The sequence below is a fragment of the Pinus tabuliformis genome, chromosome J (assembly GCF_031772625.1).
Source record: "Pinus tabuliformis cultivar Carrire ecotype Pingquan chromosome J, CPIR1, whole genome shotgun sequence".
NCBI classification, from domain to species: Eukaryota; Viridiplantae; Streptophyta; class Pinopsida; order Pinales; family Pinaceae; genus Pinus; species Pinus tabuliformis.
The window spans coordinates 738,393,702-738,420,630 of record NC_142295.1 but is presented as its reverse complement, the minus strand read 5'-3'; the positions used below and the strand labels follow the sequence as shown (position 1 = coordinate 738,420,630).

General features: G+C 37.3%; 1 protein-coding gene across 4 annotated transcripts in view; it reads left to right on the top strand.

The window, feature by feature from the left end:
* Nucleotides 1-26,929, top strand: part of LOC149228836 (DExH-box ATP-dependent RNA helicase DExH3-like) — a 374,845-nt gene that overhangs the window by 83,960 nt on the left and 263,956 nt on the right. For 3 of the 4 annotated variants that reach the window (XM_089378389.1, XM_089378387.1, XM_089378386.1), the window contains exons 6-8: nt 23,702-23,890; nt 24,052-24,211; nt 24,289-24,419. In XM_089378389.1, coding sequence (XP_089234515.1) covers nt 23,702-23,890; nt 24,052-24,211; nt 24,289-24,419 — 480 coding nt within the window. The remainder of the gene's footprint in view (nt 1-23,701; nt 23,891-24,051; nt 24,212-24,288; nt 24,420-26,929) is intronic. The other variant, XM_089378388.1, reaches the window with a different exon arrangement.

Here is a 26,929-nt window from a genome sequence, read left to right as displayed (position 1 = left end):
AAGAGATGTAAAGTTTGCTGAAAATATATCGGCCTACGAGCCTAATTCGGCGGATGTGCCACCTCTCTCTATCCCTTCTACTTCTGAAAATATTTCTTCTTCAGATGATGACAATGACAATCCTCCCCCACCTTCTCAGGATCCTCCTTCAGCTGCTCAGCTTTCAAAATGGGTCCATGCTACTCGTGATGCAACAGGTGCTCTTGCTGGTGATCCTACAGATCAACAACATACACGTTCTTAGTTCGATAGAGCCTCTTCTTTACTAGCTCAAGCTTCAACGAATTATGATCCTGACACCTTTGTAGAAGCTTCAGGCCATCCAGATTGGGACACAGTTATGAATGAAGAATATCGTTCATTATTGGCAAATGATACATGGGATCTTGTTCCTCTTCCAAAGGGACGAAAACTTGTTAGATGCAAATGGGTTTACAGAACCAAGTATGGACTAGATGGAAAAGTTGATAAACATAAAGCTCGTCTTGTTGCTAAGGGTTTTTCACAAATTGAAGGCATTGACTATACTAAAACCTTCTCCCCTGTTGACAAAATGAACTCTATCCGCCTTGTTCTTTCCCCTGTTGCCTCTTTCAAATGGGAAGTCCACCAGATGGATGTTAAACCTGCCTTCTTGCATGGGGACTTGCTTGAAGAAATCTATATGGAACAACCTATTGGCTTTATACAAACAGACTCCAGTCTTCTATGTCGGCTTAAGAAATCCCTTTATGGTCTCAAGCAAGCCCCTTGGGCTTGGTATGCCAAAATGGATAGTTTTCTTTTAGAAAATGGCTTTTAGGTGTCATTCTGACAATACTGTCTACACCAAGAAAGTGGGCAAGTCTCTTATCATTCTTGTTCTTTATGTTGATGATCTTATCCTTATTGGTAGTGATCCCAACCTTATAAACCATGTGAAGTCCAGCCTTAAAAAGAAGTTTGAAATGACAGACTTAGGACACTTGCATTATTTTCTTGGTCTTCAAGTCTTGCAATCCAAGGAAGGTATTTCCCTTTCCCAGTCCAAGTATGTCTGTGATCTTCTACGCCATTTTCACATGGAAGACTGTAAGCCAACCCCTTCTCCCTTTCAGTCTGGAGCCAAACTTTCAGTCACTTGTACTTCCCCTGAAAGTTGATGCTACCTTATACTGTCAACTAGTAGGAAAACTTTTGTATCTGACCCATACTCGTTCTGACATTTCCTTTGTTGTTGGCCTTATTGCTCGGTTTATGCAAAGCCCACATGAAAGTCATTGGAAAGCAGCTAAAAGAATACTTCGTTATGTTCGAGGTACAATTCAGTTTGGGATTCATTACAGTGCAAAAGCATCTCCTCTATTGGTTAGTTTCACTGATTCCGATTGGGCTGGTGACCCTGATGATCAGAAGTCTACTGTAGGTTATGTGTTCACTCTTGGTTCAAGACCTATTACATGGGCTTGCAAGAAACAATATGCCATTTCTCTTTCTTCAGCAGAAACAGAGTATCGTGGTGCCGTAGAAGCTAGTAAGGAAGCCCTGTGGCTTCGTCAGATCTTGTCAGAGTTTGGCTTTCAACAACAGTGTTCGACTTACACTTTGGTGTTATAATCAAAGTGCCATTCAACTATGCAAAGATCCAGTCCAACATCAGCGCAACAAACACATTGAACTACACATGCACTTCATCAGAAAGCTCATTCATGACCATGTTCTTGAAGTGCAATATTGTTCAATAGATGATCAAGTTGCAGACATCTTTACAAAGGCTCTCACAGAGGCGAAGTTTACTAAACTTCAATTTATGGTTTGAGTTCAGGAAGTTGTCACTAAGGGGGGATAGGCTCTAATACCTCCTTCCTTCTCCTATTGTGTCATACTTGTACATCCTTCAATCCTATCCCAAGTTGTTCTTAAGGGGGGATGTTAGGATATTCCGACACATAGGAAATAGTTAAGTATAACTTGGTCTAGTGTAGAGTTAGGTAAAGTGTGTTTCTTTACTATGTTCTTTTGTAACTTACAATCTGACGGTCATGATATGTAGTGATCTAATGGTTCATTCTCTCCTTGGTATTACCGACACTTGATCCGTGGCTTAACACCCGATTGGTCCATGATCTCTATTTAAAGAGCATGGAGGGTCATTTGTAGGGTAACCGTTCATGAGAGAAGCTTATGTAAATTTTCATTCTTTTATTAATAAATTCTCTGAAGTGGCCGCGTTGGCTCAGGCCATGGACTGTTTCCCTCTTTGAGGGTTTTAACCACGTCAAGAATATTGGTGTATTGATCTGTGATCTATTTGTGAGTGGTGTCCTTTGGTTTTTTGTATGAGGAACTTACCCTAGAAATTCCTACAAGGAGGGCTTGCTTCAACAATGCTTCAACAATCGTATTGACAAAAAATGTTGGACATGTTGCTTCAACAATCTTATTGACATTGATGACAGTCTAATCCATCAATCTCCCCCTTCATCATTGATGGCAATATACTCCCCTTTCATCATTTTCCTCCCCACTTGACATCAATGGCAAATGGGGTGCTTTTGTTGATAGTGTTTTCTCATCAAGTGGTCCCCCTATCATCATGCTTCTTCCCTTTTTATTATGTTGCTCCTTGATGTATTGACTCCCCTTGTCATTATGCTGCTTCAATCGTCATATTTTTCCCTTTTCTTCACCAAGAACAGTTCTTCATGATAAGTATGCTGCTCCCCTGTCATCATGCTAGTCTTCTTGTTATAGAGTTGTTTCTGCTATCATAGTGTTTGACATGTGCTCCCCCTAATACTATGCATGATCTTCTTAAGAGGTAGAACCTTGGTGGAACATTGTTTTTGCTTATGATGCCCTAATTTGATCAGAAGCACAGATTGATGCCTTGAGCATTATATTCAGCATGATCTTTTTATGGTGCAATCTTCTTCCTCCTCCAAACCTTTGTGACTCTTTTTCCATGCTGGGTTGATGATTATTCAAATTGTTTAGGGACCCACTTTAATTTGCAATCTCTAGCTATATGTCCGATATTATGGCATTTGAAGCATTCGGTTTTGTAAATGAATGATGGAGCATAATTTTTGTAGGTGAATGTATTGGAGTATCTCCCTACAATATTACTTTTGGGAAACTGATTGGAGTACTCTTTGTTATATGCCTTGCAATCCCTTGCCATATGCCCAAAATTTGTGCAAGAGTAACAATAACCAAAGAATATAGATTGATACCTGAATTGTCTTGGTGCACTTCTTAAGTTGTTCTGGCTTGAGATTCCTTGATGATATTTATTGCTACTTGCAACATCAACATAACTTCTTGGAGCATAGGTTTTTCCAAAGTTATTTTGAATCCTTTCCTTGCTTTTGCTGGAGCGGGGGGTACAACTTTCAAGCTTCTCCATATTCTTGTCCTTAGATGTATCAGGGTTTGCACCACTTTGCTAGAAGGCTCACTTGCATATCCAAAACCAGATTTGTCAAGAGGGGATCTTTGATCACTGAGGATGTCATCCAAGGCTTGAGAACTCTTCAAGTTCTTGTTTAGCAGATCAACTTCTTTCTTAGAGAGACAATCTCCTCTTTCATATTTTCACAGTCTTCATCTTTCCTTGCTAGTTGGTTCTCCATTTCTTCCTTCATTCTTGTTGCTTCACATGTTTGTACTTTGAGAGAGATGATATGCGATTTCATTATGAAGGTTTCTTCATCCTTTTTCTTTAATTGGCATGCCATGATTTTCTTTTCCTTTTCTGCTTCGTCAACTTGTCCTTTTAGTAGGACCAATTCTTTCTTTAGCTTCTTATCTTCAGCTCCTTGAATTTGTTTCCTTGTTTCTTCTAGTTGAGTTTTTAGGGAAGTGACTTCTTCATTATACTGGCCAATTTCTACTTGGGTTTGCTTAAATCTTCAGACCTTTGTTTAAGATGATTTGCCAAATTGTCTTCCTTTCTTTTTGCTTTGTCTAATTGATTTGTCATGGATATGACTTCTTCATGATGTCTCTTCTTGTTCTGCTGCAATTCTTCCTTAAGCTTGTTGAGATCCTCATCCCTTTCTTGTATTTGATGCCTTAAAAGGACAAATTCCTTCTTTGTCTTGTCAAGATCATGATCAACATCTTGTACTTGCTTTTTGAGTTCCTCATTTTCCTTTTTCAAACTGCTTATTTCTTCTAGGGCAGCTACAAGCTTTGACTTGAGATCTATTTCAATTTCAACTTCAGAGATCTCTTCATCATCTTCCTTTATGAAATTGGTGCCCTCATCTTTGCTTTCAATTATCTTCTCTGGTTCATCTTTGTGCTCTTTGTCATCATCTTCTTGATCAGAGGTCACGACTAATAATCCTTTTGAATGAAGATCTTGAAGATTTTCCCAAAGCTCTTTTTTTGATGAACATTTCTCCACTTTGACCTTTATAGAATTTGGTAGGCCACTCAAGATTGCCTTTATTGCTATTGCATTATGTTCCTTGGACTTTTCTTCTTCCATTGTGCTTTCGGTAACCACTAATTCCCAAACTTCAAAACCTTGAGCCATTAAAAAATTCTTCATTTTCACCTTCCATATTTCAAAGTTTGTTCAATTGAATATGGGGGCTTTGCATATTTGATTGTCTTTTGATTTCGTGATTTTTCCATTTGTGTTCTAAGGATATACCTTCCAATGGTTAGGCTGAGATAGAAGGTACTGATTCTGATACCAATTTTTGGAAATACTAAGGGGGGTGAATCAATGTTTCTTTTACAATTGTTACTTTTATGCCAGTTTAGATCACTTAATAAATCAAAACACAAAAATGTACAACAAAGAATAATTTTGTTAACAGGAATGGTGAGGACTCCAATCCTCGTTTTACAACAATTCAAGTACACTAACACTTGAGGCCTCCAACCCTAGATGAAGACTCTAGTCTTCAATCAAACCAGACTCCAACCTGTACTATACCACCAAGCTCCAACTTGGTCTATGAGGACTCCAATCCTCTTGGGCTCCAACCCTCTTATTTGGCTTAGGCTCCAACTTGGTCTTCTTGAGGAGGGCTCCAACCCTCCTATTTGGCTTAGGCTCCAACCTAGTCTTCTTGAGGACTCCAATCCATTAGGGCTTTAACCCTCTTCTTCTGTTCTTCAAGATGGGTTCGACAGTTCTCCTAGGCTTCCAATGTATTTTGCAATAAGCGCTGACAATATCTTCAAGATTGTATTCAACAATGCCCTCAATTAATCCTCAAAACATTTTGTTCATCAATGACACCTTTAGTAGGTGTCTCCAAGACTCTTCATATTTCCCAGATAGTCTTCACAAAAGTTACTTCATGATGGCTTCAACAATGCATTATGATGTCTCCAAAAATGTCTTCAAGATCAGTTTCTACAAGCCATCAACAAAGCTTCAAGATGTCTTCAATACTGCTTCAAGAGGGTCCACAATAGGCTTGCACACCCCTCCTAGAATGTCCTTCAACAAGCTTCTTCAATAAGACTTCAAGGGGTCTTCAACATTGCTTTAAGGTCTCCAAAGAAAAGCTTCCAAGAAGTTTCACAACTTCAAAAGATTCTCTATACAAGGTCTTCAACAATCCAAGTTCTGATCTCAAGGCAAACCTTCACAGGCAGCACTGGTCCAAAGGATGTTATCCAAATAAGGTCTGCAGAAACAATGTCAATATTGTACTTTCAATTTTTTAACCAAGGTTTGCAAACATTATTAATATTGTACTCTCAAAAGTCTCCAAAATAAATCCAGAATTGTTTTTTCAAGGTCTGTAATATATTGCCAAAATTGTGCCTCCAACCAAGGTCTGCAATAGAGATTTCACTGTAAATGCAATCTCAATACTGTGCCTTCAACTCATATCTGTTCACAAGTCTGTTCAAAGAGTCTGGTCTAAGTCAACTTCAAGATGGCTTATAGAATGCTCAAGAGGTTGCCTTAATAACAAACTTCAAGTCTACAAAAAAGGTCTGCAACAAAGGATTGCTTCAAACGTCTGCAAAAAGTCTTCCAAGGGCTTTTTAATGGACTTTAATACTGCTAATGATAATATACTATTAAAATTTATTTACCACAAAAGTAAGAATTTCATTGCAACCATTTACATAAGTAATCAATAAACGGAGGAATACTTGTTCTAATAGCTTAGTTGAGATGATCCTGAGCTCCTGACTCTGTTGGGATGCTCCTCTTGACTACCCGACTGGATTTGCCTCCTAGCCAACTAGGAAGTAATTCTTAGCCCAGGGAACCTCCACAGGTTCCCTAGCCCTCCGAGCCCAAATCCAACCAGATGTAGTGTGTCCAAGTTTAACAAACACTCTCCAGATCCTAGATTGATCTCCCTCCTCTTTCTCCACATCCCTCCTCCAAAACAAAAACCAAAACCCAAAACCAAGACCAAGGATCCCCCTCCTTTCATCATCCTTCCTCTTTTATGCCTCTTCCTCCCATCCATATCAACCATCTATCATTAATGTCATGACTAGCCCCTCATCCTTTCATTTAGTATCATTGACTTTTCTTACCATATCTTCTCCCAAGTAAATTTGAGAAGACATTTTGAGGATAAGATATGGATATTTAATTTGGAAATTAATTGGAGAAGACCATATCTTCTCCCAAGTAGATTTTGAGAAGACACCTTGGGATATGGATATTTAAATTGGAATAAATGGAAGGAGACCATATCCTATCCAAAAGTAAATTTGAGGAGACAAGTTGGGAATTGAATAATAACAATAATAAAATTCATATCAGTAAATAAATTTACAGTTTCACAAATGTAGGTATATACCAATATTTCTTGATAATTATAAGTCAATATTTTCAGGTTATTTAAACACTAATAAAATTTGCATGATAAGATTAAGTAGGGCATTACATACACCCTTCCTTCAGAAAAATTTGTCCCGAAGTTAGAGTGAAAAAGATACAAGGAGTTCGAAAGCAGTTTGACAATAAGGCATAACAAAATAGAGAGAGAGTTATAGTAGTAAAATTTAATAAGTCAGGCAATGATACCACTTCCCATCAAGAGTCTCCAACTAGTCTATATCCTCCTATCCTTCCTAACCTACTTCCGTTCCCACCCTATCCATCCTCTGCTGTTATATACTATGGCATCAACTATACCAATCTAACCACTAAGAAAACCAATATGGCAGAAGCGTCGACTATATCGACCTAACTTCCCCAGCAGGCAACTGGCAATCATCATCACACATCTAGGGGAGCATGTCCATCACTGCCCTCCCACGATTCCAAGTTTGGAGGTTACACGGTGGGAAATACCTCCACCCCTCCTTACAACTAGGGTCAACACCCTAATATGGATCACACTACAGCGCTGGTTGGATACTTGTCATCAAATAATCCAGTCAGGTAGTGTTGCCACCCGCCATTTACATTTTACCCATGTCATAAGAGTGCATATCAAGTAGATACAAAATGTAATAGGACAATGTACATCATACAATTACTCATTGGATGTCTCGACCTTCCCCAATGGAAGAGTAGATCTTGGTTATCATATAGTTCTTTCCAATCTGCAGGTTAGTTTTCATTCATGCATATATATAACAACAAAATAGGTATAGATACATGATCTTAAACATCATATTATTAAGTCTAGTATCCACATGTCAATTTTGTAGTTCATACTTGAAATAAATCTTACATTAGATAAATCATAATTTCACTAATTCATTCATTAGATAAATCATATCCACTTAAGCCATACATGAAACAAAAATAACTCTGATAAGTCATGCACTAGATAAATCATAACCAAGTAAGTCATACATTAGGTCATACATCAAACATTTCAATCATCAATACCTAATCCATCTTATGATTTATATAAGTAATTTCACTTGTCCAACTAAATGCATCAATATTACATAGCGTTCATAAATAAATAACATGGAACTACAAATAGAGCCTTAGCATAGGTAGTTATCTAAGTCAAAATGGGCATCACAGATGCTCAAAAATTGAGGGGTAGTCATAGCAGATCCTGAGCTATACTTGTCCCACTGGACCTTAACCTGGTCCACCATGCGACGTCTGGGCTGTCGAACCCTACGGTCCAAATACTTCCTGAACACACCATTCATGAGGCTCATGAATACTGCTGGTGCATTGGTCAAACCAAATGGAACAACTACGAACTCGTAGTGCCCAAACCGAGTTTGAAATGCAGTAACATTAGGTGATTTCTCTTGCTTTGATAACTATTTGTGATGTATTTTTACTTCACTTACTTAGCTTCTTCTTTCTGTTAATATTATTATTGTCTCTTCATCAAACAACTACCAAACAATAAAGAACAATGAGACAAAGGACACAAGATATAGGTGATCATCTAGGGCCAAAACCTCTCCAATCTAAGAGGAAAACCCACGAGAATTCTTCTTCTTCTAGAATCTTCAATTGACGAATTCCAAGACCTAGACCCTTGACCAAAAACTTCTCTAAGACCAAGTCAAAACAATCCTTTGATCAACTCTTCTTCCACAAAGTCAATACTAGTTAAACTAATTGCAATACTCTTGTTTTCAGCTTCTCCTCAAATCTTCGGCCTCTATTACAGATCTGTAATTCTCGGCCTACTTGTAATCTTTTGTAGTTCTACACGTGTGAACAATGAGGACAAATCAACAAGTATTTTCTTCTTCGCTTGGGATTACTCTTCTTCCATGTCACTTCGACATAGCAAAACTAACTCTTGACACCTTGTTTCGGCCTTCTTAGGATGACCATAACTTTTATCTTTGTTGGCACAAAGAGTGGCCCTAAAATCTTGCATGTGTGAAGTATATAGCCTAGAAAGAAAACAATCCTTCCAACCTTCAATTTCCTTATCTTCTTATCCTCCTCTTCTTCGCACTTTTCCTCTTGCTTAGTCGAACTTGTGTGAGGGATAGGTGTGAGCTTGAATGAGGCTGAGTCCTCCTTTATATAGGCTTCTTTGTCCATGATTGTAGGCTGACTTGTAACTGCCTTTAGGCCGACTTGTTGCTTGTGTAGACCGACTTGTTCATTGCATTATGACTTGGTCTCGGAGAGTTCTTTGACTCAAATAAATTCTTCTTACAATATGTAACATGCCCAAATGGGTCATTCATACATGAAAATGACTTTCTTGACTTGTAGACTCAATGACAAGTCCTAGGAACTCACAATGGTAGCCAAACCTAAAATAAATTTCCTTGAGCATGAAACCCATGGCTTAAGAACAACAACAATAAATTTATTTTTCTTATTACATCAAATACATAAAATCATGATTACATATGTCATTATGAAGACCAAACCTAGTTACATATTTCGACAGGTTTTGCCCTAGCCTTTGGCCTAACTTCTAGTGTCTCTTGGTTCTTGTGCATTATGATCTCTACTTTTCTTTATGTTTTTGAATGTATAATTGTTTGATGACATAACCTAATGAAGTAAATGTTATAAGGAGACATATATATCAATGACAAGTAATTATCATGAATCAGAAATTCATCCTTGTAACTGAATTTCCAACAATGGCAGCTTATATAACTCAGTCAAACTTCATATTTACTTCTTGACTTCGCACATGTGGAGAAGAATAGAAGAGAGAGAATGTGTGTGATCCGAATTGCTCAAGGTGGAGGAGTCACATGTGTATTTATACTAGTAAAATGGGGTGGACTTTGACCAAGTGTCACACCCATTCATTGGTGGGGATGGCTTGACACTTTGGGGCCTACATGAAGCCAAAACTAATAATTTTAATTTTAATTTTCATAATCTTCCTTGGCCGACTTGGGAGGGCCTTTTTGGCATGCGGGAATACCTCGTGACGCTACACAAAAATCAACATGGACATGTGCCAAATTTTCTGCACCAATCATAATGCAAGGCCTGAAAATAGTTTAATAATTAATGCTGGTGTGTGTGTGTCTATATATATATCACAAGTGGGATCATTGAATGAACATAATTTCCTTTGAATGCATTGATTTTGATACTGTCCATGGCATATTGTTTATCAAGTATTAGCAGCATAGTTATAATTGTGGAATAGTTTTCACTTGCCAAATTATTTGGTGTATCATGGTTTCATGGTGTTCTGCTGAATGATCATGTAAGAGAATATGTTGAAGATTTGATTTTCTCTCGCTGCAATAAAACATTCACAAGCACCTAATTGATCGAATATGGACAATATAATTTCTTGGTTGTCATAAGAATTTTGGGATTATTTTTCAATTCAAACATCCTGTTGTGTAACAGAATCACGTTTGAAATCTGCAATAAAGTCATCACTCGGTTTGAGAAGTTTCCTTGTCAGTAAAACTTAAGATCAACACCACCTGAGTTAGTTGAATCAAGCACACCAATCCTAGGCCACTTTCAATAAAGGTGAAATGGTTGGATTTTTGTTAAAATTGGCAACCAGGGCAAAACTTCATGTGGGTCATCTTATTCATGGCTAATAATATTTTTATTAGATTCCTCTCGTCGAGAGGTGTAAGATTGATATAAAGATCATCCAATTCCGATAAGTATTCATGAAGATATGAATTTGTTTTGATTATGGAATTATTATCAAGCCGACCTACAACTCATGTAGGCTCAGAGGCCCAACAGTCGCATCTATTCACCCACCAACGTTGTGTATAAATATAAGAGGACTTTTCCTCATTTGGACTCACTCATCTCATCACATCTCTCTCTCTCTACTGCGCAGATATGAGTCTCTTCTCTACTCCGCTGAAATGGTTCTCTCTCTCTCACACATGTGAAGCCGGAAGCTGTTGAATTTGAAGCTGCAACTGCAGAAGTAAAGATTGACTTGCGTGGCCTAGAAGATCTCCTCTTTGGAACTGCGCTGTAGGTTCATCTGAACCTCCTTTGAAAGCCACAACTTTTGGTGGTGGAATGAAGTCAATTCGACGGGCGGTTTGCAAGATATCGACTGCCCTAGTTTGAAGCCGGAAACTGCTGAAATTGAAGCTGCAACTGCAGAAGTAAAGATTGACTTGCGTGGCCTAGAATATCTCCTCATCTGAACTGTGCTGTAGGTTCATTTGAACCTCCTCTGGAAGCTGAAACTTTTGGTGGTGGAATGAAGTCAATCCGACTGTCGGTTTGTGAGATATGGTCTGCCCTAGTTTGATAATGAAGCCGCTAATGCTGATGCTACTGATCTAGGGTTTGCTATTGCTGATATGAATCAGATTTATTGTACTATTTCTCTCTGCTGAATTATTGAAGATAAAAGAAGATTTGATCAAAGGGTTTCCCCACACATTGTGGGGTTTGTCCCTGGCTAGCCGCCACATCTTGTGTCTCTTGTCTTGGCTTGTTTTCTGTCGATCATTTAATGTTCTATCTGCACTTTACTTTATGTACATGTGATTGCTAATCGGTGGAATATAATAAGAAAAATAAGTAAACTGTTATAAGCATAGAACATACCATAACTTAACAATTTTGTTATATGTAGGTATTGTGAGAAATGACTAAATGAATGGTTTTGAAGAATGTCAAATCTCCCCTTTTTTTGTGTTTGTCACCTGAATTATTGTTTCTTTTTGGTGGCTACTGGGCCTATAGTCTGCACTTGATAAATGTCGAGCTTGTGGGCACCCATCCTTCTCTAAACCGCTACATTATTAAGAACATAAGGCTGTTGATCTCTCACTCTACCCTTGCTAAAAACTAAAGATTGGCTGTAAACCTGGAAAGGCATAAGACAGGGATAATGTGGACACATGAATATGCAAGCAGAGTTTAGAGAAAGGGAGGAGATATAAAAAAAACAAGGCTGGAAGTATGTTTTCAAGAAGGGAAACAACGTGCAGGTGTAAGGCAAACTCAGAGAAAAGAATGAAGAGAACTAATAAATAATTCGTAAATTTCAGTAAATGATATGCATTTTAAAAAGGATGTGTGCCTAAATTTTCCTAAAATTTCAATCTTGGTTCTAGTGCTGTTACTATACTTGTATCTTTTACATTTTTTTTTACTTCTTATCTTGCCTTCTTTGATAATAACTCCAGTCTATCTTTAACTAATGTTCTCGAACATTTTGAGCATTTTCTAATTTGTTTCTTTCTATTCTCTCCACCTAAAGAGTTATGGTATGTCAATGCAATAGTTAAAGACCAAATTGACTCATGCAAAGAAAGGCATAAACATCATCATAAGTTGATCCATACAAAAGAGGTATTCAATGTAAATAGTGCCAATACATGGGTCATCCACTGGTGATATAACTACCCATCAATTATAATTGTAAAAATAGGACCAAGTATAAGCCCATAAACCAACATATAATATCACTACAATCTACAACATACCCAATAAAAACACACTAACTTCAAACAAAAATGAAGGTCCATCATCAATCCCAACATGTCATCCTTATCATGTGATAAAGTTCATTGATCATGCAATATGAAGGGTAATGCTATCCTCACTATAATGCTAACATCACATATGATTTCGATATCATGCTTGATGGGTCATTTCTATCCAAATTCGCATATACTTTTTATCAGTACACTCATCCTTGATCCTTGGATAAATCATACATTCTTCAAGGTACAAGGCAAAATCATCAGCTCAAGAATATCATATGTAATTCATCAACAATAAGTTCACTAAAAATACAAATGTTAAGAATAATAATTTTTTTTCTCGCAACCTCTCCAACTATACCCAATATATATATATTTTCAATAATTTTCTTTAAAATGACATTTTTTAACAAAATCCTAAATGTTTAAATAACATTTCTATAAACACAATTCTCAAAATCTTATATTTATTACTTTCCTTTCTATTAATACATTTCTCAAAATCTTTTATTATTACTTACTCTTCTATTAACACAGTTCTCAAAATCTTGTACTGTTACTTTACCTTCTATTAATTCACTGCTTCAATCTCCTTTTAGTGCTTTCTCATAAACATATCCTCTGGTAGAACCTCCTTTCCTCTCCTCACTGTAATATTATGCTGACATCACCTATGGTTTTCAATATTATGTTGGATCGGCCATACAATCCAAAAGTTCCTATAAATTTTTTTTCATACTCTTATCCTCAGTGTTAAGAATAAAGTAACTCATTGGTGCTCTTATCCTCGATAGCGGGATAATAGGATTAATGGGGACATATACATCTATGATCTATAGAACACAAACACAATTCATTGGTGTTCTGATCTTCGATGGTGATATAATAAGGATATATAGGAACATATGCATGTATGATCTATAGTACACAAACACAATGTCTGTTCCCATGTCGAACTTAATCTCAATCTTTCGTTATCTGCATCCTCCCAGAGAATCTTTCATGGCTTTATCAGAGTTATTCACATCATGCTTATCACATCAACTTTTCTTTACGAACATCTTCACTATCTTGAAGATCACGCACTTGCACAACTTAGGTAGCATGTACAACCAAATCTATAGAAGCATGAAGTTAACCATATCAAAATCACGGAAGCATTCAACTTTGTATATCAGATGCCCAAACTTAATTACAAACAAGAGAGACATACTCTTCAACTTCTTGCTAGGGATTTTGTCTTAAACCCTAGACTTCTTCATCAAGGCTTCAGACATTTCACAACAACTTTCATTACATCTAGGGTTTCAATGTTTCTTCCAAAGGTATGACATACCCTGCTATACCATATAACAAACCCTAGAAACAATTCAAGCAAATATAGATCTACAAAGTATCTAACAACTTCAAAATTTATATATTAGACTTCCAACTAGGGTTTCATACAAACGCTAGATTTCATACATGAGATTTGACAATCAAAACCAATCACAACTCAATCGATAACATGACTAGCTTCCACTAGGATTTGTTGCAAACCCTAGATTTTCTCAATCAAACATCAATCACAACTGAAACTTAGATTTCAACAATCTTACACAAATCTGAAATTATCAATATTGTCATCATATATCAGAGATTTTCACAAACCCTAGAATTCACAAATACTATCATCTTAGAGAAACAAACTTTGACTAGGGTTTAGATCCAAACCATAGGACTCATGACCATCAACAATTAGGTCAACTCATACATCTAGGACTCCATCATCATGCACAAGCATATTATAACATGTGTTAGTCAAACCCAACTACACCAATATCAATAAGTGTTAGGCATAAACTTGATCAGACTAGGGTTAGATCAGACAAACGCACACATCCCATGGAATCATTTTTAAAACATTATAAGGGTCTTGCTTATGCATTCTACCAAACCCTAAAGTTCTAGGGTTTCAACACAAAATATAGTAAACCCTAAATTATCAATACATCAAAGGCTCGAGATTTCAGACATTAACATTCAACCCTAACAAGTTGGGTTTCTATAACCGTACCAAAACCCCAAACAAGAGATTATTAAAGCATCAGTCAATTACTTTAGGCTTCATCAAAACATCAGAGATTTTATTTCAACAATAATCCTAAGCAGATTAGGGTTTTACACATAATCATCGACATACCCTTAAGTTAGGTTTTTTCACAATGAAACTTTCTAGGGTTCCACAAGAGCAATCAAAGATATAAGGACGGTAGATTTATCTAATGATGAATCACCCAATCAAGAATCTTTAAGATTCAAGAGAGCTAGATAAAAAGATGTTAGTAATAGTTTATCAAGAATGAATATGGAGAGAGAAAGAACTTGTAATTCAAAACATACCTCTTATCTCTTAACAAACCTTGTACTTCTAATGCTTTGTTTTGTGAGACCTTCCTCGAGTCTTTAACAAGTTTTCCTAGACAAGGAAATAAGAGGAGAAATGTGATTAGTATTTTATGCAAACAAAACCAGATAAGTAAGGAAAACTAAAAATGAAAATGGTAATAGGATACTTATATTTGGAGGTTGATGAGGGCTCCCTCTAAGCTTGAGGGATACTTATAACCTTAAGAACAAATAAAAATGTTTTTCCATAATGTTAAACCTACAAAAATAGAAATAAAAAAGAAATAACAAAAACTTAGATCAAAAGACTTTAGTAGTGTAAGTCTCTTAAATCCAATTCTTTTGGCTTAGTCTTCTTTGGAGATCCTTCTTCAGCTACATTGGCTTGATCCCTGCTTCTCTTCTTGTTCTTCCGATTCTCGGGACAGTGACTTTTATAGTGACACATCTTGTGGCATTGGTAGCATTATATTTTGGACATATCCACCTTCTTTCTTGGCCCTCTTGACTTCTTGGAGTGACTTTTCTTGTGAGAGGCAGAGTAAGCATTTGATACCTTTACTTCTTCATTGTTGGATACTAAAGAAATTCTCATTTCTTCTTGGGTGCAGTCATTTGACAGTTTTTCAAAGGTGGGAGCTTCTTTCCAACTATTGAGACCTAAAGCAAAAGAGCTCCAAGTAGGTGGTAATCCCAACAATGCAGTGATTACTAGCTCCTTCTCTAGCACCAGTGTTACTTGGGAGCGGGAGCGGGAGCGACCATTTTCAGAAGCTCCCGGTTTGGGAGCGAATCCCGGAGCGATTTTTTAAAAATATATATATTTTTTATATTTTTTAATTTTTGATACATATATGTCAACAAAAACATGTAGAATGATGAAATAGACATAAAAAACATAAAAAAACATAAATTGATCATTGAACCATATCACATCAATCATCTAGAAATTATAATCGTCATCAACCTTAGTAAAATAATAAATTAAAATAACATTCAATTCAATAACATTTATCATCATTGATCACCAAAGTAACAAGTTGTACTTGTAAGCCAAGTTTAACCATTACAAGAAGTAATATCGAAGATATTTCTAAGTCCTAACTTCTAACTGTTAACATGATATGAAATGTTAAAAATTTATAAAATGAAACATGAATAATGAGATGAAATGAAACAACTTTAGTCTTTCACAAAGCATCATATTCATAATTCACAATCATTACCAATGAGTTATAATTGCCAAGGCCCAACTTCAAACTTCAAATTTTCATTGTCACAGTGATATAATGTTTACAAAAAATATCATAATGTCATAATGATATGAAAGAGTCAAGAGTCAAGAGTCAAGGACTCAAAACTCAACACTGAACAGTTATGAAAACTAAAGTGACAAGTCTAATAGAAACTAAAAAAGACAAGTAAACTGTAAATCTACAAGTGGCCCTTGCCACGAGAGTCTCCAGGAGTATAAGTAGGTCTTGGCGGTCTTCTAGGAGTCTCCCGCCCAGACCGACGACCAGAACTAGAGCCTCCACGCGAGGGTATCGATGGAGGTGGCGACAGCAATGGAACAAGACTCGGGCCCCGAGAACTGCTACTGGATGGTGGAGGTGGAGGTGGCATGGCTGCTGCAGCTGCTTCAGCTTCATCCCGTACAAGCTCATCTTCTAGTTCTTCCATATGTACAATGCCATCCTCCAAATTGTCGTCCTCAGGGTGATTGTCCCAAATTTTATATGTGGGATCTTCATTAGCCCGATCACAGTAATGGCTCAACAACCTCAAATTGTAGTGCACATAAACCAAGCTTTCTGCTCGGTTTTCGTTGAGCCTGTTTCTTTTCACATTATGTATATAACTGTAGGTGCTCCAACACCTCTCTGCAGAAGAAGAATTTACAACCTGTGCAAGAACTTTCAATGCCAATTTTCGCAAAAGTCCGTCGCCGCCATATGTTTCCCACCATGTGAGAGAATCAAATTTATCTTTGTCGTCCATTGCATGGAAGTTACCATACAAACCACTGCCAGTGAAGTATCTGCCTATTTCAAGGCGCACAGCTGCACATTCCTCCCTGTCAGGCACCAACTTTTCTAATGCATCCAGATATCCTTTAGTTACCTCTCGATCTAAATGGGGTTTGGTCCTAACACCACCCCCTGCTGCAGGTTTGCCCAACCAAGAATCTGAGTAGTATTTTGGCGTAAGGATATACGCCAAGCAATGTAGTGGAAGGTTAAGCCTTTTCCACCGTTCACACACACAATCGTGAATCAGATTGTACAAGTCGGGATCTCTGTTATTAACAATGTCTTTTATTTCCCCCAACATGGTATCCATTTGCTCATACACCTCGCCAATCACTGGTTTGTCTGTATCTGCAAACCGAATCATGTTATAAATTGGCTTGGTGAAATCCAATACCTGTCTCACAGTTGTCCAAAACTGCCCATCAAGAGCGGCCTCCTCCACCGTTTCAAAACCTGCAATGTCAGCTACATTTGTAGCCCTTTCCTTTAACACCTGCCAATTTGGACTTGATACCATGCTAGCTAAACCCTCTCTTACCTTCAAAAGGCGCCTGAAGGTGAGGTAATAGCTACCAAATCTAGTCCTCGCAATCTTCAGCAACTCCAATCTCGAGTGACTGCGGAAAAGGCCATGGGTATTGCTATGATTTGTAATAAATTTTATCATTTTTTTTCTTCTCTTGTACAAATCACCAATCCATTGGTATTGTTCATTTTTGTTTTTGACAATATCATGCAACAGAAGGTTCAATGTGTGAACCAAACATCCAGACCAAAATATGTTCGGGTATCTATCCTCAATAATTGCTCCCGCTGCCTTACAATTAGGAGCATTATCAGTGATGACTTGGATGACATTGTATGGGCCAATACGCTCAATTGTTTCAAGCAATGCTTCTGCAATGTTGATAGCGGTCTTGAACTTGTCTGAGTAATCATGTGCAGCTAGAAAAATGGGACCACTTCGGGACACAGCAAGAACACTTATCAATGGCTTGCCTTTTACATTTGTCCATCCATCAGATACAATGGACACCCCATTGTCAGTCCAAGAACTTGTCATTTTATTCAAAGAATGTGATATTTTTGCTTTTTCATGATCAAGGCCAACTGTTCTTGCCTTGTCATACCCAGGGCTCTTGTATCCTTTAGGGGCATCATTTATGGCAGAAACCATTTCGTGCCAATAAGGTGAGCGTAGAACATTGAATGGTATCCCATTTGCATAGAGGAACCTGTAAATTTTTGAATCCACATCATTCCTACACCCCTCATCAAGGAAATCTGATATGGTTCTACGGCGTAAAGATGATGACCCTGAGCCTCCATGTCCATATCCACTGCCTTGGGAGGATGCTGAAGGAGTTCTTTGTGAGCTTTCAAAGAAACCCCTTGATCTTTTTGCTTTGTATTGGGCGTCCTCCTCTTCCTTTATGTATTTGGCTCTATCTGCTGTTGACACCGCGTCGCAAGTTCTGATTCCTATTTGTTTCTCTCCATCCCATGCCCTTTTCCCGCAAAGGTGTCTTCTCAAACGGGTGTATGAGCCTGTGAAATCATTGTTGCAATGGGGGCAATGAAATTTAGTGGTTCCACCCCCTCTCCCTGTTTCAGGCATGTGAACATATTTCCACAATGGAGTTTGGTCTTGTTTAGTTTTTTGACCCTCATGTTCACCCTCCACATCCTCCTCACTGGGGTTTTCACCTATTTGACTTCCTCCGGCTTCTTCATCCACCTCTTCAGTTTCAGGCCCCCTCCGTTTCCTACTCTCCACCACCATAATAACCAGAAAAGGGACCAGGAAGAGGAAAATGCCAATAAAAATCCCCAGGTCCATCGTGTTTGATGTTTGTAGGGTTTGAGTCTTGAATCTGCAAATTAATTTAGTTTATTGGGATTAATTCATTTAATTTATTAATTTAATTTAAATTAATGATCTTTAAACTCAAACAGGTAAATTAAACTAAACAAACTAACTACCTAACCAACTAAACTAACTAAATGATTAAGTTACTTACCTCTGCAAGCTTGCTCCTCGCTCCTTGGCACTTGCTCCTCGCTCCTCAGCTCTGGCTCCTTGCTCCTCAGCTCTTGCTCCTTGCTCCTTTGCTCTCAAACTCAAGCTCAATCTCATTGAAATGATTTTGTTTTGGCCCATTGGGCTTATAAACCCAAAAAAATTAGTTAAATTTTTTGTTTTTTTCGGGTCCGCGGAATTTTTTTCCGCCGAACCGCTCCCGGTTCACTAAAATTCGCTCCCGGAGCGTTTTTTAATGCCCGGGAGCGATCAGGGAGCGATCGCTCCCCGATCGCTCCCGGGCATTAAAAAGCGCTCCGGGAGCGCGGGAGCGATCGCTCCCTGAAGCGCTCCCTCACAGACCAGGGAGCACAAATTTTTTTACGGGAGCGCGCTCCCAACCCGCTCCCGAGCCGCTCCCGCCCGGAGCGCGCTTCGGGAGCGGGTTCGAAGGGGGGGGGGGCGCTCCCCCGCATCACTGTCTAGCACTATTTCCTCTATGGTTTGAAGTTCATCTCTAATCCTTGATATCCTTACAAAGAAGGAAGCCACAATATCATCTTTAGTCATCTTTGCAGTCCTTAACTCATTCTTTAAGTTTGCTACTTTACCTATGTTCTTGATAGTGAATAATTTTGTCAATGCTTCATACATTTCTTGAGCATGGTCTATATTGGAAACGTATGGGACAAGATTGTCCTTAATTCTTTCTACCATCAGAGTCATAGCCAATATTTCCAATTTCCTATACTTCACCTTGTTTGCATCATTGGATGCTTTGGTAGGTTTCTTCACCTTCCCTCTGACCACATCCAAGACCTTGTTCTTTTCAAGAATGAGGTCAATCCTCTTTTTCCAAGATCTGTAGTTTGATGCTCCTTCCAACTTGTTCTCACTCTTTAATGTGTTAGACATTGTCCTTGAAGATAGAGAGCCTCTTCTCTTATAAGAGCTCCTTATATGATCCCTAGATCAATCCTTTAGATCCTTCTAGTAGATACTCAAGATTGCCTTTTTCCTCCTTCACCTTAGCTCTGATACCATGTCAGAAAATCAGAAAGGCAGAAATATTTTCTTATATAGATAATTACTTGTGATTCATTTATCTTTATGTTCTTCTTTATCTTTTAGTTCATCAAGCAATTACCAAAACAATAACACAAGAACAACAGATGTAGGCGGACAACCAGGGAAAAACCCCTATCTAGGGGAAAACCTAGTGAATAATTCTTCCTTAAATAGTTTCTCGAGATAATCCAAGACTCTAGACCCAAACAAAGATTCCTTCCACACCAAGTTAGCCCCCAATCCTTCTTGCAGATGACAACCCTTCACAAGCAACTTTGGCTTGGCAGCATCACCAACAACTTCGACCTAGTAGCAACTTCGACCTATCAATAGTGGCAACAACAACTTCGATCAAACTTGGAGAACTCCGATCTCCCTTGATACACCTCAGAACAGGGTGAGAGTTGTCCCAAAATTTCGATCTTGAGGTTTACTATATCCTTCTAGAAACTTGCACTCCTTTCCAACCCTTCCTCTAGCCCTTTCTCAACTTCGCACTTTTCCAGCTTCCAACTTTAGAAATCAAACTATGTGAGAGAGAATGAGATGCTCCAAATGAATTTGAACTCCTTGTATTTATAGCCCTTATGTGAGGTCAAATTAATTGTCTTGAGGCCGACTTGGTGTGGAGGAGAATAAATTCATTTTTGTCTCAAAAATAATTCTTTTTTACATGATCCGAAAGCCCAAGAAGGGTCTCTTTAAATGTGCAATGACTTTAATGACTCAGGATAAATCCTAGAAGTACTCAATGGGGACTTTGACCTAAAACATGATGACCCAAGCATGAAACCCATGCTTTAATAAGTCATAATAATAATATTAATAAAAATATTTTGTTCACTCTTTTGATAAGTACATCTCAATTGCATTTATGAAGACCGAACCTAGTTACAAATTTCAACAACTCAAAAATTAGACATTTCTCATGGAGGCAAAAGGCCCAAGCATTAGCAATAGATAATATATTTACTTGTCTTTTCTAGTTTCTAGTAGTTTTTATAACTGTTGACTCTTTCATATTTATTATGATATTTTTTGTAAACAATATATGACAATTTAAGTTTGAAGTTTGAAGTTGGCAGTTATAACTCATTGGTAATGAATTATGAATGTGATGCTTCGTGAAAGTTGAAAGTTGTTTCATTTCATTTTATAACATTGGCTCCTCTAAGCTCATCCATCAACTCGTCAATGCGCGGAATGGGGTAGCAGTTCTTCAAAGTCTTCTTATTGAGCGCTCTACAGTCAATGCATATGCACAAATTCCCATCCTTCTTCTTCACTAGAACCACTGATGAAGCGAAGGGACTAGAGCTCGGCCTAATGTGCCCCAATGCCAACAACTCCTTAATGGCACATTTAATCTCATCCTTGTAGGCCTTGGGATGCCTATAAGGAGTGGTGATAACTCCCTGTACCCCTAGCTCCAACTCAATCGTGTTCTCAAATCAGGGTTGCGTAGGAGCGCTCCCCCCCTCGAACCCGCTCCCGGAGCACAAAGTAAAAGTGACATTCTCCTTGGTCTTTATTTTCATCCTTTTACTTAAATTTTTAACATTACCATGAAATGACTCAAGATGTTTGAGAGTGGTTCCGACCTCATTGGATTTCATATGGAGAAAGTAGAATTTTAGATCTCATTCAAAATCCAACAGACTTATCAGTTTTTCAGGATTTCAGGATTGGGGGGATTGCAATGCTTCTATTGGATGTCATGTATTAGGGTATGGAACTCGTATTTAATCAAGAGCACCAATCCCTCTATGTACCTTGATGTTAGTGACATTGGTTGTCGAACTCCTCTATCATGACCCTACTAAAAATGTACCCATCACTCAAACAAAATCTTGACTTGACATGCTATGTTTTTTCTATCTTATGTTAATGCTTAGAGGGTGATATTAATGACAAAGGTCCTGATTTTCCAACAAGACTCAAAGTCAGACATTTCTCGTGGCGGCAAGAGGCCCAAGCATTAGCAATAGATGATAGATTTACTTGTCTTTTCTAGTTTCTAGTAGTTTTTATAACTGTTGACTCTTTCATATTTATTATGATATTTTTTGTAAACAATCTATGACAATTTAAGTTTGAAGTTTGAAGTTGGCAATTATAACTCATTGGTAATGAATTATGAATATGATGCTTCGTGAAAGTTGAAAGTTGTTTCATTTCATTTTATAACATTTCATTTCATGCTAGATATTCTTTGTTGTAATGGTTACACTTAGCTTACAAGTACAACTTTTGTGATCAATGATGATAAATGTTATATATTGAATTTTTAAAGCTTGAAACTTTAAGATTGGTGAATCATGAGACTCAATATGTTGTATGTTACTAACTTGTGGACGTGGTTGATGAAGATTATAACTTCTAGATGATTGGTGTTATATGGTTCAATCTATGTTTTTATGATGTTTATATGTAATTCATCATTCTACATGCTTTTGTTGACATATATGCATCAAAATATAAAATATATATATATTATATAAAAATTCGCTCCCCGATTTGCTCCCGAAATGGGAGCTTCTGAAAATATCACTCCCGCTCCTACTCCCAGGTAACCTTGGTTAGTATCATTAACTTTATAGTATTATTGTTTGTAAAATTACTTGGGATTAATGGGAAATGAAATTGGGTTTCATTATTTTTGTTGAGTATCTGTGCTGTCTGTTTTTCTCAATGTTGCATTAATTGTTATCAGGATAATATCGGCGCGAGGAAAAAATTGGAAAAAATCGTAATTATTGGGAAATAATCGGAAATAATTGGGAAAAAATCGTTTGGTACAAAAATATTCATTTTTTTTCAATTTTTTTAATATCTAAACCATCTACAACATAAAATAAATACATTGACACATAAATATGATAAAAGAACTAATATATAAGATGTTTAATATCATTTCTAGTGCTAAAATCACACATAACATTGAATCATGTCCTGAATAGTAAGTCCTGACTCCTGAGTCCCAACTTAGCCTCAAAATATCAACAAAAAATATATAATGTATCTCATCATGTCATAATGTCATATACAATAAATGAAGAAAATAACTAAAGTCTAATCCCATTGATTTCCTCTACCCCTCTTGCGAGAAAATGCCATAGCTTTCCCTTTCCCTCTAGATGTAGATGCTGGTGTTGGTGGAGTTGGCAGTGGAGTCTGTTATGCTCTAGACGCTGAAGAACTAGAAGTAGGAGCTATAGGAGGTAGACCACGTCTTCTACTGGTGGCAGGGGTAGCTCGGGCAGGTGGTGTCACCTGGAAACATTACACTCTCCCAATCCCGAAATCCTGAAAAACTGATAAGTCTGCTGGATTTTGAATGAAATCTAAAATTCTACTTTCTCCATATGAAATCCAATGAGGCCGGAACCACTCTCAAACATCCTGAGTCATTTCATGGTAATGTTAAAAATTTAAGTAAAAGGATGAAAATGAAGATTAAGGAGAATATCACTTTTACTTTAAGAATTTAACATTAACATTACCATGAATAGCATATCAATACTAGGGCCTAGACTTGATCATTAAGCTGCCCCACTCAAAAATTATTTGCTTCTTTCAAAAAATTTGCATTTCGAACATTTAGCATCCCTTATAACAACTCGCTGCCCCGATTCCCCACAATAAAAACGGAAAAAATAAAAAAAACTGACGATAATTTCAGATATTACTCGCGATAATATCGGCAGCGGGAAATTATCGCGATAAAACGATAATATCACGATTTTAACAACACTGGTTTTTCTGCTTAATGAATCTTCAAATTCTGATGGGCATTTTGTATAGACACATTTTTCTTAGGAATACAGAAACATGTGAATGGCTAATGTGGATTTGTTGACCCTTTTAGGTTTTAGTTGTTTCTGGTGAGACTGGTTGTGGAAAAACAACACAGCTTCCACAATATGTGTTAGAGTCTGAGATAGAGTCAGGTCGTGGGGCATTCTGTAACATTATCTGCACGCAGCCAAGACGTATATCTGCAATGGCTGTTGCAGAAAGGGTTGCTACTGAAAGAGGAGAACAATTAGGTGAATCCGTGAGTATTGTATTCCTATGACTTTCACTTCTAGTTCAGAAAGTTTATTTTTCAATTTTGGGAATTTAATTGCCAGCCTTTAGTTCTCGTGAAATGTTAATATGGTCAGAAAATGGCGGAGTTAGCTAGTTCACATTTATACAATGATTTTTATGTGTTAGGTTGGCTACAAAGTCCGATTGGAGGGCATGAGAGGGAAAAGCACACGTCTGCTTTTCTGCACCACTGGTATTTTGCTAAGAAGATTGTTGGTAGACCGCAATTTGAAAGGTGTAACACATGTTTTTGTTGATGAGATTCATGAGCGAGGAATGAATGAAGGTAATATATCGTCCAATTTAATTGTTCATCACTAAACAATATATAACTGCACATACTGACAATATCTTTCATTGCAGATTTTTTGCTGATTGTGTTGAAAGATCTTTTACCTCGGCGCCCAGATCTCAGATTAATTTTGATGAGTGCAACTCTAAATGCGGAGTTGTTTTCGTCTTATTTTGGTGGAGCACCTGTCGTCCATATTCCAGTAAGTTGGTGTTGCCTAGTCCTTTTAGCTTCCTTGATGACAGGATAAATAGTTTTTTGGTGAAATTAAAAAAAAAGTATTATTGTTGAACTGCATCAGAAAAACAAGCTGTCATTGTTTGTCCAGTAATGTGATAGTACATCTGACATATTGGATGATTCTTGTTTCATATACAAAGATATATTTGTGTTATTATTTCTTCCTTGTGACATTTCCTCTCTTTCTTATCTTTCAAAAGCATGAAATCTGACTAGGCCGCTGGTAAGAATTATTTCTAGTCTTCCTACTGGTTTGTCTTCTTCCTTCCCCTTTACCTTTAATTTTTAAATTTGTGAAGGAATTAAATTACTTAAGCAATGCCTGATGCCTGATGCTATTGTGTACCTGTTAGTAGGGCACTTTTGCTGTTAATTCTACTCGTCTTCTGCTTTAATTTAGCCTAACAATTTAGAGTTTTGAGCTGAAGATGCTTCAATATTTTTGTTGTGAATTTTAGCGACAGGAATATTTGCTGCTCATTAGGGTGCAGATTGATCTTTTCTTGTAAAAATATTTGTGTTGTTTGCCCATTTAGCAACTTGTAATTTTCCCTAGTTGATGATTTCTGGGGTATTGGTTTGATTCTGATGTTTTATTGCTTCTCTGTTGATCTCTTGAAGCCTGAAACCTTTTTGATAATTCTTGTGTTTTATGATCTTGAGGTAGGATATTAACAATAAGTGTATCCAAGTATGAATTGGATCTCTAGTATGCTAACAGCCTATTAGTTTTCAAGGACATCATTAATTCTTCTATTATATGGCTAAGTTGCACGAAGTGTGGAAATGCGTGCAAGTCTTGGAGGCAAACACAGTATTAAATAAATCCTCATTTACTCCAACATTGCAATGGGCAACAATATAGTGAACAAATTTACCGTGTTTTGGAAACAAATGCAAATTTGTTGAGAAGATCAGGCAGATCCATTTGAAGTACAAGAGACACTGAATAAGTCACAGAAAAAGTACAAGGCTAGGCATGATCAACACAAAATAGAGAAGTTATTCAAGGTGGGAGACAAAGTATGGCTACAATTGAACAAGGAGAAGCTACAAGGTCCTGGTAAGAAAATCAAGGGTTTGCGATATGGTCCTTTAGAGATACTAGAAAAGGTGGGAGATAGTGCCTATAGATTCAGTCTATCCCCATGTGCATTTACTCAATGGTGAATGTGGAAAATCTGAAACTCTATGAGCCTTACATGCTAGATCAAGAAGTGGAGCGGGTCCTACCTTCTATAGAGGATTTAACACCAAATGCTTAAGTAGAGTTGACAAATGATACGATTTTGCTAGAAGATAGGGGCAATATGACCTTTGGCAAAGTGAGTTGAATGGACAAATTCCATGCAAGGCTAAATGGAACTCCAGGGAGAAGGTAGAATAAAAATTTCCTTACCTCATTTAGTAAAAGCTTTTGGAGATCAAAATTATCCCAAATATGGAGAGGTATGATCTAGATTAGATCGTTATATTGTTTGTCGTCCATCTCAATGCTTTTAAGGTGGAAAAATCAAACAAATCAACTTACAGGGGTAGTTTTAGTAGCAGGACCTACTTTGGAGAATTGAGGTTAGAAATCTTTTGGGGCCAGTTTGGGGCCTTAAATGACATTTTGGGGGGTAAAAATTTAATGCTGAAGCACCACACCCTTTGACGGCATTTTACACTTGAAGACCTTTCCAACATTGCAAGAATCATGTCAATCAAAGTTCAGACCCAAATGTTATGCCTTTAAGAAGTTAACCTATTGTGATCGACAACCATAATTCAAGAAGATGCCATACTAATTCCTATTACTCATTGAAAAAGGGCTAGCCACTTGGGCCCAATGAAGAAGACTCTAGAAGTTTTGAGTTGTAATTCATATTGAGGGTTCAATGGGTCAAATTTAACCCCTAGTTGGCTATCACACTGTGTTATAATTGGGCCACTAGGAGGAAAAAGGGTTCCATTCTATTTGCTTGCTTTTTGTTCTATATTAGAGTTTAGAGTAGCTAAGTGTGGATAGAGAGAGCTGAGCACAGGGGTTTTGTGTTATGTAACATCACATGGGCCACAGATCTTAGGAAACTCCATAGAGAGTGCCTTCTCCTTTGTATTTGCATTATTTCCATTCCAGGGAAAAGAGAGAAAAGTTGGCTCATGTTCTAGTCGGGTTTTCTCTCAAAACAATATCCTAGATCATATCTAGGTGCTCATAGTGCTTGGTATGTGTTTATGTTTCACCGTTCTCTATTTTCTACATTTTATCTATTGCATGCATAAGCAGAAAAACAATAATTAATAAATCCAGAAATCTAGGGAAAATTAACCCTCATAGTATATATTTCAAATTTAGTCTATTTTGATCATATCTGTTGTGATGAACTGTCCAATGGAATATCCACAACAATTTACAATTCAATAGTGTATATAGATGATCTATTAATAACATTGAAGAATTTGCGCTATATTGCATCCATAAAGATA